Source organism: Abramis brama, assembly GCF_963993115.1.
Source record: "Abramis brama genome assembly, chromosome: 16".
Lineage (NCBI taxonomy): Eukaryota > Metazoa > Chordata > Actinopteri > Cypriniformes > Leuciscidae > Abramis > Abramis brama.
Genome location: NC_139978.1, coordinates 33,117,132 through 33,134,781, shown reverse-complemented (window position 1 = coordinate 33,134,781; position 17,650 = coordinate 33,117,132). Strand labels below are relative to the sequence as shown.

At 36.3% G+C, this 17,650-nt stretch overlaps 2 protein-coding genes and 1 long non-coding RNA gene across 4 annotated transcripts; 1 reads left to right on the top strand and 2 right to left on the bottom strand.

The window, feature by feature from the left end:
- Window positions 1–1,913: 1,913 nt before the first annotated feature.
- Window positions 1,914–5,714, bottom strand: asb6 (ankyrin repeat and SOCS box containing 6). 2 transcript variants are annotated; one of them, XM_084086404.1, is made up of 7 exons: window positions 5,657–5,714; window positions 4,914–5,050; window positions 4,650–4,822; window positions 4,455–4,561; window positions 4,260–4,368; window positions 4,067–4,153; window positions 1,914–3,200 (listed from the first exon to the last, which is right to left on the bottom strand). In XM_084086404.1, the coding sequence occupies exons 1-7, from the start codon at window positions 5,687–5,689 to the stop codon at window positions 2,470–2,472; spliced, it is 1,377 nt and encodes a 458-aa protein (XP_083942530.1). In that variant the 5' UTR covers window positions 5,690–5,714; the 3' UTR covers window positions 1,914–2,469. The 2 variants fall into 2 exon arrangements, with proteins under 2 accessions (XP_083942530.1, XP_083942531.1); XM_084086405.1 differs by having other exon boundaries at window positions 5,524–5,669.
- A 609-nt stretch (window positions 5,715–6,323) lies between these two features.
- On the bottom strand, window positions 6,324–12,954 carry wdr13 (WD repeat domain 13). Its single transcript, XM_084086325.1, has 10 exons — window positions 12,876–12,954; window positions 11,821–11,899; window positions 11,457–11,688; window positions 11,039–11,148; window positions 10,819–10,949; window positions 9,583–9,890; window positions 8,260–8,440; window positions 7,991–8,132; window positions 7,784–7,902; window positions 6,324–6,964 (listed from the first exon to the last, which is right to left on the bottom strand). Exons 2-10 carry the CDS (start codon window positions 11,859–11,861, stop codon window positions 6,780–6,782), a joined length of 1,449 nt encoding a protein of 482 aa, XP_083942451.1. The 5' UTR covers window positions 11,862–11,899; window positions 12,876–12,954; the 3' UTR covers window positions 6,324–6,779.
- Window positions 12,955–15,424: 2,470 nt separating this feature from the next.
- LOC311066057 lies at window positions 15,425–16,601 on the top strand. The gene is made up of 4 exons (XR_014603016.1): window positions 15,425–15,529; window positions 15,697–15,728; window positions 15,828–15,897; window positions 16,196–16,601. It is a non-coding gene; the product is annotated as an uncharacterized lncRNA (long non-coding RNA).
- The last annotated feature ends 1,049 nt before the right edge of the window (window positions 16,602–17,650 follow it).

Here is a 17,650-nt window from a genome sequence, read left to right as displayed (position 1 = left end):
AATAAATGGAAATAGTTTGTTTTTTGAAGTTTGTTTTTCTTATGTGAAAAGTGTGAAATATCCAATACAATACTTATCATAAATACAAGATAAAAGAATGGTTTAGGCAGACATCACAATCCCAGGTGATCTCATCGGTCTAAACTGGGCAGGTTTTGGTTTTCTGTTCTCCACACGACCCCCCACACCTCATCTCCTTCACTCTCCGGTATCGTGGCCACTTCACCATGCCAAGCGCAGTCAGTGCAGTTGCCCCAAAAAACGAAATTCAGCCTGTAGTCCTGAGATACAGTACATCCCTTATAACACAATGATAAATACCACAATACTGTAACATATTTATGTACAAACGTTTTGTACAATGAATTTCAATACTTCAAAGAGTACCATGTGGATCATGATGTATCATGATACTTTTTTGTTTGTGATTACAACACATTATTTATAGAATGTTTGAAGAGCCATCTGTTTTTTAGGCAAACCGACTTATAAATAAATATAAATGACAAAATATATACAGATATATATTAAGTTACAATAAAAATTTGATCAATTAAAAAACTGATTTAAATAAATAAATAATACATTTAACAGTACAGTACGATAATGGGTAGAAACTGTAATAATTCATGCATCCCTTTCTTCCAATAACCACTTCTCTTCTCTTGATGTCAATTATACTGACTGTCTCTGCTCCACTTTAAAATCCTTTTCTTGACTATGTCCTCTGTTATATATATATCAGTTTCTGCTGCCAATGCCTCTTACTACCAGAACAAAATCAGCAAAACCTCAGACACCTGAAACTATTCACAACATTTTCCTCTCTACTCTAGCATCATCCACCGTCTCTGACTGGTGATGACCTTGCAACCTATTTCACTGATAAAGTGGTAACCATCAGGAACCAGTTCTCTACACAATTCTCTGCTCTAGTCCACCTTTTCAAACTGATTCAGCATGACATTACATAGTCATACCACTGAATATTCAACAATATTATTGATCTGACGGCACTAATAGGATGAGAACTGAACTGAGGTGCACAATGACACTGTTTTCTGAAGAACGACTTTATAGATGAAATTAACTAATTTAATAATTTATGATCTTTATAACGGAACTGAATCAACACTTAACTGACTTATTTTAGACTATTTTCTTTTTTTCCTGTCATCACTGTAAAGCTGCTTTGAAACAATCTATATTGTATAAAGTGCTATATAAATAAATGTGACTTGACACTGAGTTGTTAGAAACAGGCTACGTTCTAGTGACGTCCTTACGTAGCCCGCACTGAAGCGAGCTCCGCAGCAGACTTCTATGGGGTTAGAATTGTTGCATTATTTATTCCAAATAAATAGATTAAGATTCATAATTAAATTTAAAGAGATTCACAAAATGTATCAAATTCACAAATAAATAGATTAAGATCCACAAATAAATGTAAAGAGTTTCATTAAATGTATTAAATTCACAAATAAATAAAATCAGATTTGCAAATAAAAAATATTTACAAATCTTTTATTATTTTACAAACACAACTCTGCCTGACATTAATTTGTGAACCGCTTTCTGTGCATTTGTACATCACTGCACACATTTGTAAAACCCCTCACGCATCTGTGGATTTTGAAACACTTTTAGCATCGATGTACAAATAAATCCACAAATAAGTGGACTCCACCCACCGCTTACCTAAACCAATCAGATAACGGCCACATTGAGCTGACCAATCGTAGCAGTTTGGCTGAAAAATAAGGGATTACTTCAAAGTTCCCTATAAATGAATTGACGATTCCATTAGAGCTAAATTGACATGTTTCCCTTACATTAATGCCATTGCTCTCACAGAACACACTAAACTGTTCAGATTTGAACTGAGGTCCTTGATATGACGTGATACACACACATCACATCACATATTTATACAAAAAACACACACAAAGTACAATGAAAGTCAAACATTTTTTTAGTACTCCAGCTACAAAGTTAATCTTGTTAAGGCACATTAAGTATATCATATTAACGATAATGCAAAACATTGTGACTGATTCCAATCAGCAACTCTGAATCACTTACAAATCAGCTTAAAAATAGACACACATAAGCACAAAGCAGTGCACATACATCAGTGATGCTGCATAATATTAAAGATTCAACTGTAAACAATTATCACTTTCATACTGAAAAATAAACTACAATACAAAAAAATTACTTGGAAATCTGTAATACAGTGAGGTTACTGGCTTTTTGGCACACCATCACACCATCTGAATGACACTTATAAGACTTATATACATATTTTTGTTAGTTTCCCACTCTCAGATCAACAGACAAATGATCGTTCTGCATGCTGATTCAAATGATACAAGCACTGCATCACTTCTATCTGAATTTTCCTGAATGCAGAGGTCATTAAGGGGTCCATATTTACAACCACACACACAGTCCGTGAGGGTTCGCCTATCAGCGTGGAGAACGTCGAGGTTTGAATCTGTCCCAGCCGGGTCTGTTGGTCCAGCAGTTCTCTGGGAGCAGCAGGTCCTTCAGTCTGTCTGGCAGTGGCAGGGCTTTCACCTTCTCCTCAAAGGGCCACGGCTGCAGACAGCGGCGGATCAGTCTCCGGCAAAGGCATCTCAGTGGCAGTGGCCGGCTCTCTTGGTCCTCTAGTTTGCTGTAGAGCTCCAGCAGGGGCTGATGGGTAGAAACCTGGTCCAGAACGGGCAGTTGTGAGCGCGGGAAGAGAGGAGGAATGACAGGAGAGCAGATCCTGGCCAGATCCAACAGCACTTCAGCTTTGGCTAAAACATCAGCCAGCTCGGCGGCATCTAAAGGCTCACGGAGAGCTTCAGCGAGACGCGTGAATATCAGTTGTTGACCCGTCCAGAAGGAGGCGCTGTGGTGAGAGCAGACGAAGGAAGCGCCGTGCTGGAGTAGAAGGGCGGTCAGGGGAAATAGCAAGTCGAAGTTCTCCAGAATCGTGTAGGTTAGAGAATGTTCCCACTCTTCCCCGTCGGCAGCGTTCAAGCAGCAGCTGGGATCGGCACCGTGGCTGATCAGAAGATGTGCCACGCAGGTACAAAAACGGCCGATCTCCTTTGCATCCTCCACGCTGCTGTCCAGAGCCTCCTTCACCAGGAAGATCAGAGAGGACATGGGGGTCTCGCCGTCATGTGTGGTGGCGTTCACATCTGCACCTGCACAGGACAGATATGTGTTTAAAAACACAATAAGAAATAAGAATAAGTGGTTTGATTTTTTTACTTTTAGATGGCTGTAAAAAAAATGTAAAGCAAAAAAATAAAACATTAAAAAAACATATACATACAGGTAAATCAATTATACTATATATATATTAGAAATCATTCTAATATGCTGATTTTATGCTCAAAAAACACATTCATTATTATTTTCAATGTTGAAAACAGTTGTGTACAATTTTTTTTCAAAATTCTTTGATTAATAGAAAGTTCAAAAGAACAGCATTTATTTAAAATAGAATATTTTCTAACATTATAAATGTCTTTACTGTAACTTTTGATCAGTTTAGCTCATCCTTGATGAATAAAAGTATTGATTTATTTTATTTCTTTCCCCCAAAAATAAAATTAAAATTCTTACTGACCCCAAACTTTTGAAGGGTAGTGTTTAATGTTACAAAAGCTTTCCATTTCAGATCAATGCTGTTCTTTTGAACTTTCTATTCATCATAGCATCATGAAATAAAAATGTAAAAAACTTTTTTTTTAACATTGATAATAATCATAAATGTTTCTTGAGCATCAAATCATCATATTAAAATGATTTCTGAAGGATCATGTGACACTGAAGACTGGAGTAATGATGCTGAAAATTCAGCTTTGATCACAGGAATAAATTACACTTAACTATATATTCACATAGAAAACAGTTGTTTTAAATTGTAATAATATTTCCCAATATTACACTTTCAACATTACAATAACAACTATATCAAATCTTTCAGTTTAAGTCAAGATTTGAGACTTCTGAATAAATCTGTTGCCTAATGTCAGAACTTATGTTTTATTGTCCAGTGAAGCACCTCTTTGTAGAAGCAGCTCTATATTGTCCACATTATTGACTGTGAGTCCATCACTGCTGGCCAGAGCATGAAGCAGTGCAGTTTTTCCTGCAAAAGCGCAAGCATGTGCAACACAAACAGAGAGTTAGAATCAAATGAAATATATCAAGAAACCACAAACATTCTATATTGTTAGATGAGTTAAATAAAATACCATTCTTGTCTTTCGCATTCACATCAGCACCCAAGTCCAGAAGCACACGCAAACACGGCAGCTTATCCGCCTCCTCGCTGGCCAGGTCAAGAGGGCTGCTTTCATGAATCTATTGCAGAGATGAAAAAGTGCCACAAAAAGTATTATTGCATGACTATGACAGTAAATGCTACTTTATAAGACACGTGTTCTCACCCTGTCCCTCTTGTTGATTTCAGCTCCGTGAGATATCAACATCTGCACCATGTCTGGCTTGTTCCTCAACACTGCAATGTGTAAGGGGTTGTAGTACGATACAGGGTCTGGAACAATAACAAAAAGTTTAGAGATGATAATGAGGTTTATCAGAATCACAAAATCATGATGTATTCGTCTTTAGCATCTCCGCACCTTCAAAGTTGAGATCCGCTCCGTAACGCAAGAGCACCTTTGCTGCGCCGACCAACCCGAGATCAGCCACTCGAAACAGGGAGTAGCTGATTCCCTGCATGAAGACCGGAGACTGGGACTCTCTATCCAGAAGCTCCACAAGAGTCCTTGAGATGCTTTCTTCATCCTCTTGTCTGTGAAATACAGCATATCAAAATGCAGTGCATACAATTCTGTCATCGTCAGCTCACTGCAGTGTCTTTAAAATGCAGTTGAGACGCTGACCTGCGCTGGTTTTCTCCTCCTTCTGTTCCCAGGACACTCATCACAGCATCCACCAGCGGCTGGTACTCATACACGATCCTCCTGAACCCGTGGAGGAAAGGCATATTCTGTTCTCTCTGTCCCACAGTCTCTTCACGCTTTAAAACAGTACAAACTCATGCAATATTCCAAAAAATATATAAATCAAGTCAGTAAAACATAATACACACAATATTATATAATGCACTAAGATCTTGCTTGGAAACTGAGTCACATATCAGTATTTGTTTGCAACAAATAAACATTTATGAAATAGTTATGCAACAATTGGGGTATATAAAAAAATAAATATATATATTAAGACTATGATTACATAAGAAACAACCATTAAATCCTTTTCGATTTTTTAAATAATGCATATTCATGAAAGAGAAAGAACTCGTTTTATCAGATGGACCACACCTCTAAAAGAACGGCCAGCTCGATGATTCACATGCATGAAAATATAAACTATTTTAACTCTTTATGAGATGTCTTTATAATAACAGAGTCTGAATTAATAGAAAATAAACCTATAAACCAGATTTATTCATTTTTGTTAGGTGTTTTATGTAGTGGGTTCTTTACTTGCCTGCTAGCGGTCTACCTCTTACTATACAGTAAGTAATCAATGTTCAAGGCTCCTAAAATAATTTTTTTAACAATATATATTTATACCATTTGCGTTTCATTCATATATTTGTTTGTTTTCTCTTTAAGCTTACCCACTGTAGAACCGGAAGTAGTTCCTCCCACATGTTACAGTGTAGCTGCCGTGAGAGAAATGCTTCCTTTCAAAATAAAAGCACATGAAAAAAGTGTGCTTATGCATATTTAAAACATGTTAATTTCAAAATAAAAGCCTTAACATTTAAAAATGGCAACGAGGTTTCGAAGTCTTTTTATCCGAGGCACAAGTGTGAGTCTGAAGTCACCAAATATTCTACTAAAAAAAAATATTTAGAAAAAATACATTTTATAGGCAACAATTTATTTATGATACTAGACAATACTTTACTGATGAAATATTGTCACCGGTATTAGCACAGAGTAAATATCAATACTAAAGAAATGCATGTAAAATTACTAACTTGAGGAGATCTATTCATATTTAAACCTTGAAAATATAGGCTAAATTTGCACTGAAACCACAAGCAAATGCTTAAAATATCATTAGTCACAAATCTAAAATCAATTCTCCATCTCTCTTATCTGGTAATATGTACAATAGCACTCAAAACAACAAATCCTTTAGTTCAAAAAAGGATTTGAACTAAACTTAATTTGTAACAACAACTTTCCCATCTTCAAAAAGCTACTTTGATTTAAGGTTGCCAATCTTGCCATTGAAAAAAAAAAAAACCAATCCAAGGAAAACACAGAGACCAAATGTAACTTAGTGCTTAGTGTGAGTAAGTTTATTGAGTTCAACAAGGCATAAATACAGTAGTGTTATTGTGCAAGCGAACACAACTTCAGTGACACATTGTCTCAAGCGTTCTCATTCTCTCACACTTACTCACAAAGACACACAATGCACAAAGGTGAACAAATTATTATATTAACGTCTCCTCTCTTAAGTTACACATTTATGACCGCAAAGCACTGATGAAGTGCACATAGTCACGATCAAGCATCACATCCCAAAACAACAACAATAGAAATATCAGCCCTAAACAAAGATAAGAGAATACAAGTTTCTTTCATGGTCCACATGAGTTAGCTCAGACTCATTCAAAACATTACAGTCATCACACATTTACAGTAGGAGTTTCATTGCACGTGATTCAAGCCAGCCTGCATGAAAGATGCTGTAGCCAAGGTAGCGAAAGCTTGGAGTCGCTGTGATTACTTCTGCTCCCGTCTCCAGATGATCACCATTCCGGTGGCGTCAGAGGAGGCTAGCAGGCTTTCGTCGCAGTTGAAGCTCACGTCCAGGACGGGAACGCTGTGACCCTGCAGCTTGTTAACAATGGCCTTAGTGTTGCGCTCGACGTCGAAAAAGTAGACACATGCATCCTCGCTGCCAGTGACTACATGAGAGAAAGAGCAGGGATTCACTTACACTGGCTTTGTTCCAAAACAGTGTGAGATGCCTACATAGGCAGCATCCTGACTGAAAAGGAACCTCGTAAGTGCACATCAGTGAGTGATATATGATTGATCGATTTCACTAACCTAATAATGTATAAAATCACATATACATTACCATTCAAAAGATTTTTTTTCTGAAAGAAATTAACACTTTTTTCAACAAGGATGCATTAAATTGATCAAAAAAATGACATTTATAATGTTGTTTTTCTGTACTTTCTATTAATCAAAGAATGCTGAAAATATATGCCAGTTTCACAAGAATATTAAGCAGCACAACTGTTTTCATCATCGATAATAATAAGAAATGTTTCCTGAGCAGCAAATCAGCATATTAGAATGATTTCTGAAGGATCATGTGACACTGAAGTAATGATGTACACAGAAAATGTATTAATTTTAAAATATATTAACATAGAAAACAGTTCTTTTAAATTGAAATAATTTTTCATAGTTTTTACAGTATTTTTATCAAATAAATACAGCCTTGGAGCACAAGAGACTTATTTTAAAAATCTTACCAACCCCAAATTTTGAATGGTATAGCACACAAATATTGGTGAAAATAGTCAGTTTTTAAATATATGAAACTATTTTTATTGCCATTTCTTGCCTTTGATGACTAGTGTCTAAGCAGACATAATTCAAGCTTTGCTTAGTATTCAAAGAAAAGTATTTAAAAAACAGAAATTACAATGGCCCTATTTTCAGTTGCTGAATGTAAATGGTCACAGATGAGATGATGATTCGGGTCTTACCAACACAGGCTCCCTGTCTGAAGGACATGAGAGGACAGAAGATGCTGTGCAGCGGTTGGGATCCTTGCTGGATGGGGAAACTCCTCTTCAGCTGTAGAGTCCCCTCATTATCCACGACCCTGTCAATACCAGTTCCACCCTGATCAATAATCATCTTAGCCAAAGGAAAGTGACAATCTGGGTGACAAACGTTAAGTGCATTCTAACCTGTAGAGCAGTAGTTTGTTTACACAGGCGTTGACGAGCAGCGACGGATCCCGAGCCTCTCGACTGATCCATGAGCGGGCTGAGATGCTGGAAATAGAGCTGCCCTCATTCACCACCAGTCTCTTAGCTTTGGTCAGTTTTCCTGTGGAAGAAGAACCTTGACTTTACTTAAACACTAATATATCAACTCTACTCTCATCTACATCACTATGGATTCCAGATATTCCCCCAAAATCACAATCTGGGCCTGACATGAAACATCTTTGTACCTGTGGCCATGTCAAAGAGGAAGGAGAAAATGCTTCCCCTGTCATCGCCAGCCCACAGGATTCTCCCTGGTGCATCAAACGAGAGAGAAAGCACTCGACCCGTCAGTTTGCTGGAGCCTCCTTTCACTTTCTTCCCAGTGGAGATGTTCACCACCTGCAGGTGATGTTTGCTGTTGCCAACCTGGGCACAGATAACAAAAGATACATTTGATATATCATAATGACTTCAGAAAATACTTTATCATTCATATTTTTACAATTTACTAAAATGTTGTAGTGTTACATTAGCTTTGTATAGTAACATATGTAGACACAAATAAAAGGGAAATTACATAATGTTGAAAAGTGAATATGGAAAGCTTTGTGTTATAATTGAAACATTAAAACAAAATCACTACAGAAGTGAAGAAAGCATGAAAAGATATAATCAAGTTGTAATATAACCGAGTTTCTTTAAGCATGCCACATTGCAGAGATGTTTTATAGGTCGCCCAACACATTTATGCCTTGCTGAACTCAATAAATTTAATCACACTAGCTGAATTAAACTACATTTGGTCTCTTTATATTGAGTACAATTACCCACTATTGCATACAAAGTACCCTTTTTTGGCTGGTGGCACATATCACACCCTAATAGGATTACTGAAAGGGCTGATGGTATTTGTTACTACAGTATTTCATCAGCATAAACAATTCCATTTCCCCAAAAATTATCTTGAATGCCTTTCCTCTATAGTCTTTTTGATAAACATAATATTGCAGTTCTGCAGTATTTCAAGATGTATGGTCACTAGAAAAAAACATCCGTAATTACACTCCTGTTCAATAGTTGGGAGTCAGCAAGATTTTTCTTTTTTTAAAGAAATTAATATTCAGCAAGGATGCATTAAATCGATCGAAAGTGTTAGTAAAGACTTTTACATTGTTACAAAAGATTTCTATTTCAAATAAATGCCGTTCTTTTGAGCTTTCTACTCATCGAAGAATCCGGAAAAAAAAGTTTATAAAGTTTGTAAAGTTTGAATCCTGTAAAAATGTGTTTCTTGAGCAGCAAATCATCATATTAGAATGATTTCTGAAGGATCAGGTGACTGCAGACTGGAGTAATGATGCTGAACATTCAGCTTTGCATCACAGGAATAAATTACACTTTAAAATATATTAGAACAGAAAGAAGTTATACAATATTACAGTTTTTATTGCACTTTTCGATCAAATAAATGCAACCTTAAAGTTTTTAAAATTTTAAAATCCTACCGAACCAAAACTTTTGAACAGTAGCGAATATCGGAAACAATAATGGTTGCCATTTGGGCTCACCACAGTCAGGTTGTTGTTCATTGGCTGAAAAGTGCAGCACAGCAGCTCACTGCCCTCTGGGTCGACCACCTCCCGGATGCAGCGGCCATCCTCTGTGTTCCAGATACGCAGAGTGCCATCTTTGGACGTGGACACAATGATGTCATTGCTAAGTGACCAGGCAAAGTCAGTCACGGGCCCAGCATGGCCTTTCAGTGTCACCTTTACAGTTGGTGGAGGTGGGGATAGTGTCATGATTGACAATGTCCCATCCAATGAGCAGCAGGCGAGGAGGTGTTTATCATCATTGGCAAACTGCAATCGGGGAACTGAGGAGATAAAATAATTAAAGGTTAAATGAGAGGGTAAAAACAACAGTCCAGACCAAGGACTGATGGCTGTTTTCAAACATTTACATGCATGCACAGAAGAAGGCTAGCGGTAATGTGACTGCACCGGAAAATGATCAAATGCGCTTCTTAGTCAAAATGGTGGTCTTGACGAGGTGCTCATCTAAATACAGTTGGTTATATCTAAGGTGCAAATAGATATATATGCTAAAGTATCAGATTGGTGAAATAGACACAATGCAGGAATTAAAAAACAATATTAATCAAATGACAATATGAACAAGAACAAATAAAAAAACAGTTGCCGCTTTTCATTTAGTTTGTTGTCCTTGTCAGTCAGTGTTTTCTTGAAAAATTATTAATGAACTGTGGTTTTGCTGTGGTATCAAAATTGGTATCAAGGCTAGTGGTCGACTGATATATCGGTCAATATATGGCACCTATTATTTATCAACATCTGATTTACTTTTTTGTTGTTGTTGATGAGTGACTTTTATTTTGAAAGTTTTATTTTATTATGAAAAATACTATAATAGGATTACAAAATCAAGAAGTTGCTATCTAAAATATAAAAAGTGTAATTAATTTTAATTAAAATGATTTTTAATTAAATTAAAATAATTTAAATTGAATTCTATTATAATATTTTTTTCATTTGGCTTAATTTACAAATAATTTCTGATTAAGTAAATATTATGCAAATAAATATCTAGCAGGCAGCATGTGTTATTTACTATCTTTAAATTAAATAGTGTGATATCATATATATTGGCTTTATATCGGAAATCTGCCACCCTGCTCTCTAAAAATGTATATCGGTTGATTGTGAAATTTGAATGGTGCTGGTATTGACTACAGAAATTTTGGTTGGTCACAACCCTAGTTGTGTCATTAACATCTCACTCACCAGCTGAGTCGACATGCTGGTCAAAGATGTGGTGCATGCCGGCAAAGGCGTAGTTCTCACTGAGGGTGGTGTCACCTGCCATGGCCCGACTGGCTTCTGCCACCGAGGTGGGCACCAGGCTACCTGGAGGCCTGGCACATAAGATGTTACCAGAGACTTATTTATACACAGTGCAAACACGAAAATAATTAGTAAAATAGCTAAGGTTAGTGGGGTTTACCTTTCATCATACACCGCCCTGTTCATCTGGGCTTGTAGCTGGTATGAACCACGGCTTACTGATCTCCGGTGGCCTCTGGCACCCTGAGCCCTGGGATCCTCCTCAAAGTCCTGAAAAAAAGATGAAAAGGAGAATAAAAAAGACCAAGAAAAGAGAAAAGCAGGCAGCAATGGAGGGTGATTTTAGAGTTTAGCACTACAGCAACATAAAGCCCATCATGCACAAAAGAGCTCGCAATCTACATGCACTGCAGCTCTCACACAACACATTGACCTGGATCTGGATTGCTATTTATATCTAGGACTGTCTTATATATACTATCTTGCCCTCTGAAGGTGTTTTTGTGGGGCTTATTTCAGCCCAGAACTCCTAATCCACATTTCTCGAACCCTCTTCCCTGTTTCTGAATGCACCTAACCTCCATGCGATCCAGTGTGGTGCGGGAACTGCGCACACTGCTGGCTCTGAAGCTGCTCTGCTCTGACAGAGGCCCGTAACGCAGGGCGAGCAACTGACTGCGCAGACGCAGATACTGCCTGCGCAGCCCCGGCTCAAAGCCACACTTGGCATTCTCGCGGAGCAGCTGGCTGCGCCGGCGGATGTACTGTGTGCGGAACTGGGGGAACGTAGGTGTGCGGTAAGCATTGTACCTGAGGAATAAGACAGGGAGAGACAGAGAGGCATAGAGAACAATATAAGACATGATTAGACCCTACACACGTTAAAAATAAATGCACACATGTATGCATGGAGTCTCACTCCAATGACAATCTTGCACACACCTTGCGTCCACTGCCAGCACCTGCTGCCAAACAGCAGCCATGAGATCCTCAACACAGAGAGATGCAGGAAACACGAGGTCTGCAGAAAAGACAAATACACTGTTATATAAATCAATAATAAATAACTAAAGAAGATGTCAGAGCCTTATTTGTATCGTTCAGATTAGATATGATTTGAATTTTCTATTAGTAATTGTTGTTAAAAAAAATTACAAGAGACACAAAATAACACAAATAAATGCTAACCACAACTTAATAATCATCTAACTCAATGATTTTCAAACTTTTTGATACTAAAGGAGATGATCTGCTTGTGAGACACCCAGTTTGTAAACATAAAGGCAGCTGTGTAAAAATCTATTTATACTCTGTGTGGAAAATATAATTGTTCCCAAAACACAAATTTGGCTTTTTACATTGTCATATTACTACAACAAATTGTTTAAATAATATCTGGAAAATATTTACTTTTAGTTGACAACTTACATGAGATTAAGTTTTCCACAAAGACTTTTAATTCTATCTTTTTTATATAACTATTTATGAGAAAAAAAAATATATATATACAAAATAATAGCAAATGATTTCTGACCAGTCTTTAGAAAGCAGAATGAAATGTATTGAATGCAACCATTAAAAATAATTACGTGAAAAACGTATTTCATTAATACGTTAACTTTGACAGCACTAAAAAAACCCACATAAATCCAGCGTCAAATTACAACTAGCATGCTATTCTTGTTTCTCAAACACACTAGTACACTGAAACATGACTAACGTGAACACAATGTTTATAATGAATATATCATTTCAAAATGATTCATATTTATACACAACCCAAACAAATAAAATCAATTTAAAATCAATGTTTTGACGCATTCGCCCCAGTTAGCAGGGATGCTAACAACAACAGCAGTTGCACAACAAATAATAATTTTTAAAATATCATGTCAATCACACAGAAGCTACAATATGTCGCGAATAACATTTCTGAATGCCTTTATCTTATTGAAAATTAATGTCAATGTATAATTTTATACTTAAAGGACACCTACCGTGCGAGATTCTCACCGGTTCATTCTGTCTGAAGGGACTGGCATGATCACGTGACCGACCCGCCCTGACAGCAGCTGATCTGCATATCATTGACGTCACTGCAGCGCGTGTAATGAGGACTGTCAAATGATTTGTATGTTGTTAATATGAGGCCGAGTGACTTGGCAACGAGAATTGATGTTTACATGTATGTAGAGTGAAAAACTATTTTAACCCTAAAACCGTATTCTGGACAAATGTGGGCAAAATAATTTTGAATCTTGATCTGAGCGGTACAAGACTTGGCTACTTTTCATAAGTTTGCCTCCTGAACACACACAAATTTTTTGGACTCAATTCTACAATGTTAAGTGGGTGAAAAAAAAAAACTCCTTAATCCTGTATTTGGGTCAAAAATGGGCACCCATAGAAATGAATGGGAAAAACTGTAATTTAGAGCATTCTTCTTGTTTTTTTGTAAAAATAAATCAATAGATCCAATACAATGCATATCTAACATACACACAAATGAAGGGCTGATCCTGTACAACATTCTCATCATGGCAAAAACTCACACTCATACACACACACACACAAACAATGCATTCAATGAGCCGAGCTGGGCTTTTATATATACATATATATATATATATATATATATAAAAACTCACACATACAAAAACAAATAATTGAATGAGCCAATGTCTGACCATGTTTTTTGGTATGATCCAATCATCCACCTGGCTCATCACCCTCTCTCTCTCTCTCTCTCTCTCTCTCTCTCTCTCACACACACACACACAAAAACAATGCATTCAATGAGCCTATGACAGAGATGGGCTTTTTTTTATTTTTATTTTTTTACTAAAAATTATTTTACTAGTTATTTTATGTATGTTCTTACCTGTTTGGTACTAATTAGTTATTTAAATTTGATGTTTTGTGTTTGAAATAAATGATAAATGATCTACTACTTTGTCTTTTCCTTATAGCATGGTCATATTTATCTAAGCATATTTTGGCATCTTTGTATAGTCTCACCTAACACAGATATATATTTTTTTAAATTACAATTTTAACTTGTGATAGTCAAAAACTTAAGAGGTCAAATTCATTTTATACAGTGGTTCATAGAGTTCAGCCTTTATATGCAGCCATTAAGTACTATAGCCATCTAGTGGCTATTGATATTATTGTTTTTTTGTTAATTTAATACCAAAATAATACACCAGGTGACAGCAAAGGCACTTCATCTTTAGGTTTTAGCTCTAAGAACTTATTGGAATGATATTTTAATGTAGTTAAAAAAATATAAAAAATAAAACATAAAAATAAGCATAATTTACATAGAAAATATGGTACTTTTTTAAGTAAATAAATTCAAAAATACCCCCAAAATTAAAAAAAACACCATAAATGGATAGACAAAATATTATCGAAGACAGTGATATAACATTTATAATACATAAAAAATAGGATCACACCTGAGTCCTCTGTGCCCACATTTGTCCACAATTACAGGATTAAGGGCTATAAAGTGAATACGGTTTGAGGGTTAAGTGCAAATAGAATCAGTTAGTAGTAAGTGTTCAAGTTCAACTGCATGACAGATGTCTCAAGAGAAAGGCTCACAAACTCCAAATATCCATATTCATAAATAAACTACATATAATTATCTAAATATTTATCTAAATAACTTTTTAAAACTCTATATTTTATTTGTGACTAATAATTTAGAGCAGGGTATTATTATTAACCAAATAAATTCCATTATTATCTGAATCAGAAGATAATAGATTTATTGTTATATTTTTATTATATAAATATTATTTTATACTTTTCTTTCTTAGTGCCAGGTTAGGATATGGACATTCGGCTTTTTGTATAGGTGTCAATACAATTTTAAGTTCCTACTTCATTAAATCTAAATAATGACTGTTAAAAAATAAAATTATTAACCACATAAATTCCATTTATTTTTATATTTTTATTAATATAAATATCTTATATTTTTACGTTATTTTTTTTATTTGTAGTATATGTCTGAACATTTGGCTTTGTATATAGTTGTCAATAAAATTCTAGTCCCTACTTATTAAATCTAAATTTTTATTTATTTTTTTTATTTACTTTTTCTCATGTAAACATTACACTTCTGTCAGATGTACATCAGATACTATATCGGATATCTTCATATCAAAAACATACTCACACACCATACAAATACATATATATAATATGCCCATACTAAATCTAAATATTGAAGATACAACATTGTCCTGATAAAACTGCAGAACATAGTCAGAGCTCAGAGACTGTTAACCTGCAGTTTAACACTAAATTTCAAACTGGATATTAACATTTCAAAATCAAGAATTCTATCAGGGATGAGGAAAAGGCTACGGGAGCGAACCATCGATTTGCAAAATAAAAGGATTAACCGTACAAAAGATATGATTCCACCTGAGCTCAGCAGAGGCCCGTGACAGGACAGTGCTGAGGCACAGCTGACGGGGCTCTTTACTTGTTCCTGACGCTGTTTCCCGAAGGGGCCCCGTAAGTGGAGTCATTCAGTGGCCGGGGCCATAAATGAGGGCCGCGCCAGCGCTCAGCACTGCTTATTCTAAAAGGACGCAAAGACCTTGGAGCGCAGCCAAAATGCCTGGAACAAAAGGTAGATATTGAAGAAAAGCTTTCAAATATGTTTTTAATTAAGAATGTAACATACAAAACTGTCCTGAAATAATTACACCTTTCATTTAGACTTTTATGAACTCCAAAACACCACAGTAGTAAATTAAACCAGGCATGCAAAAAGTAATGTCCTGAATGTTTTAACAGGTAACAAGGGGGATAAGAAATCCGCTACCAAGGTAAAAAATTGCCCACAGCAGACCCATTGCACATACATGCATAATTAATCTTTAATTGCTTTCTTGAGATTGAATTTCGATTTGCTTGTCTTCCTGTAGCAACCTCAGAGTCCTAAGGAGCAGCCGAAGAAAGTTGATGAGAAAGGAGATGACACCAAAAAGCAAGGAGGTAAATATTGACAATAGGCCTGCAGACATTTCAGAGGTGCATGAAATACAAGCAAAAATGTCAAAACACTTCTATAAATTGTTCAGAATTGAAACGTAAAATGGTTTTCATGGCTTATGAAGGTAAATGTTTGTCTGGCAAATACAAATTTGAATCAATATGCAGTGAGTGAGAAATGCAACATCTTGACACAAATGAGAGAGGAGATTGTGCATTTCTATCTTGCTCTCAGTGGCAATTTTATTACACTTGCTATGTTTCCAGTCAAGGTATCTGTCTTTGTGTCTTCCCCTCACAGGACAGCCAAAGGGAGAGAAACAGTAATTTCCAGGCCTTCGTGAAGCTGGCTCTGGAGACTCTCCTGGGCTCTTGTCGACGCAAGCACGAGGGCCCTCGCGGTAGGCAGGGCTGAGGTTTGCTCCTCACACCAGCCAGCCAATCAACAGCATCCATTCGACTATCGCTAGACAGAGCTTGGCCTAAGCCTCCGTCGTCTGTCCCTTCTGTACCTTTCTCACACGGGTCTCAGGTCTGAATAACGCTGCTGATTTGCTCATTGGAAGTCGGGCCGATATCCCAGGATTCCAGAGACTCTGTGACCCCGCCCTCATCTGATCACATTTGACTCCGCCCGTGTCATAGTTCACAACTGTGCTGTACATAAATGAACTGAGTTACAAATAAACATGATTTCATACACTTGCCATCATTTGGAATTTTGACTCTTTTCCCCCTCATTTTTAAATCCAAATATTCGCTTAATCAAAATAACCGACTGTAAAAACAGTATGAAATTTTATTACAATTTAAAAAACCTGTTTTCTAATTTGATGTATTTAAAAATGCCATTTCTTCCTGTGATGACAGCATTATTACTCCAGTCTTCAGTGTCACATGATCCTTCAGAAATCATTCTAATATTCTGATTTGGTGCTTAAGAAACTTTTATGATAATTGTCAATGTTGTGCTGCTCAGTATTTTTGTGGTGATACAAACAGTGATCCTTTTTTTCAGGATTCAAGTACAGCATACAGCATACAACTTTATGAATGTCACTTTTGATCAATTTAATGCGCCCTTATATTGATGAAAGACAAGATTATTTCTTTGGAATAACGTACACTAATGAATCATTTGCATGTACTAAAAACAAAAAGGTTAAATTGTGATTTTATGCTGGTGTTTGATATTTAGTCAAACAAATCCCAATTCCTTATTCAATCAATTTTACAGCTACACACAGTAATTCTATAATAAGAAGATATGTTGCCAGAAGAGCACATGCAGCTACAGTAGCCTGTTGCTCTGACATACAATAACATTTGCCTTTTAATTTTGCTGACAGCGGCCCCATGTGAACAAATGTCTGGCCAAGTAGACAGCGGACTAAAACAGGCATAGTGTAACCAGAGACAGAGTTCAGGGACAATATGTAATATTAAGCTGAGACAGCAAAACAATAGGAGGCATTTGTGCCATGAACAAGTGAAATGAGGTGCATGTAGTCTTTTAACTAGATCCGGGTTCTGTAAATAAAACATATCACATGGACGTAGCATACAGTGCTTCTGTTTTATAGAATGCCAGAGAATCTATCTCTTGACTTAACCGCATTAGACAGATTGTGAGTGTGTGTGTGATCACATATGCAGAGCCACATCCAACGCCATAAACCTGTCAGAGTTATGTGTGCATTTCTCTCCTGATGCACTTCAAAAAATGTGCCATTCATATTTAATATCAAGGAATGAA

Excerpts from the sequence above, each read along its gene's own strand:
- asb6 (XM_084086404.1), bottom strand. The coding sequence starts at position 5,689 with ATGTGGGAGGAACTACTTCCGGTTCTACAGTGG. Across the intron at positions 5,051-5,656 it reads TACTTCCGGTTCTACAGTGG|CGTGAAGAGACTGTGGGACA; the intron begins GTAAGCTTAAAG and ends ACTGTTTTAAAG. Across the intron at positions 3,201-4,066 it reads AGAGCTGCTTCTACAAAGAG|GTGCAGATGTGAACGCCACC; the intron begins GTGCTTCACTGG and ends TGTCCTGTGCAG.
- wdr13 (XM_084086325.1), bottom strand. The coding sequence starts at position 11,861 with ATGGCTGCTGTTTGGCAGCAGGTGCTGGCAGTGGACGCAAG. Across the intron at positions 8,133-8,259 it reads CCTCTTTGACATGGCCACAG|GAAAACTGACCAAAGCTAAG; the intron begins GTACAAAGATGT and ends CTTCTTCCACAG. Across the intron at positions 7,903-7,990 it reads AACAAACTACTGCTCTACAG|GGTCGTGGATAATGAGGGGA; the intron begins GTTAGAATGCAC and ends TGGTATTGACAG.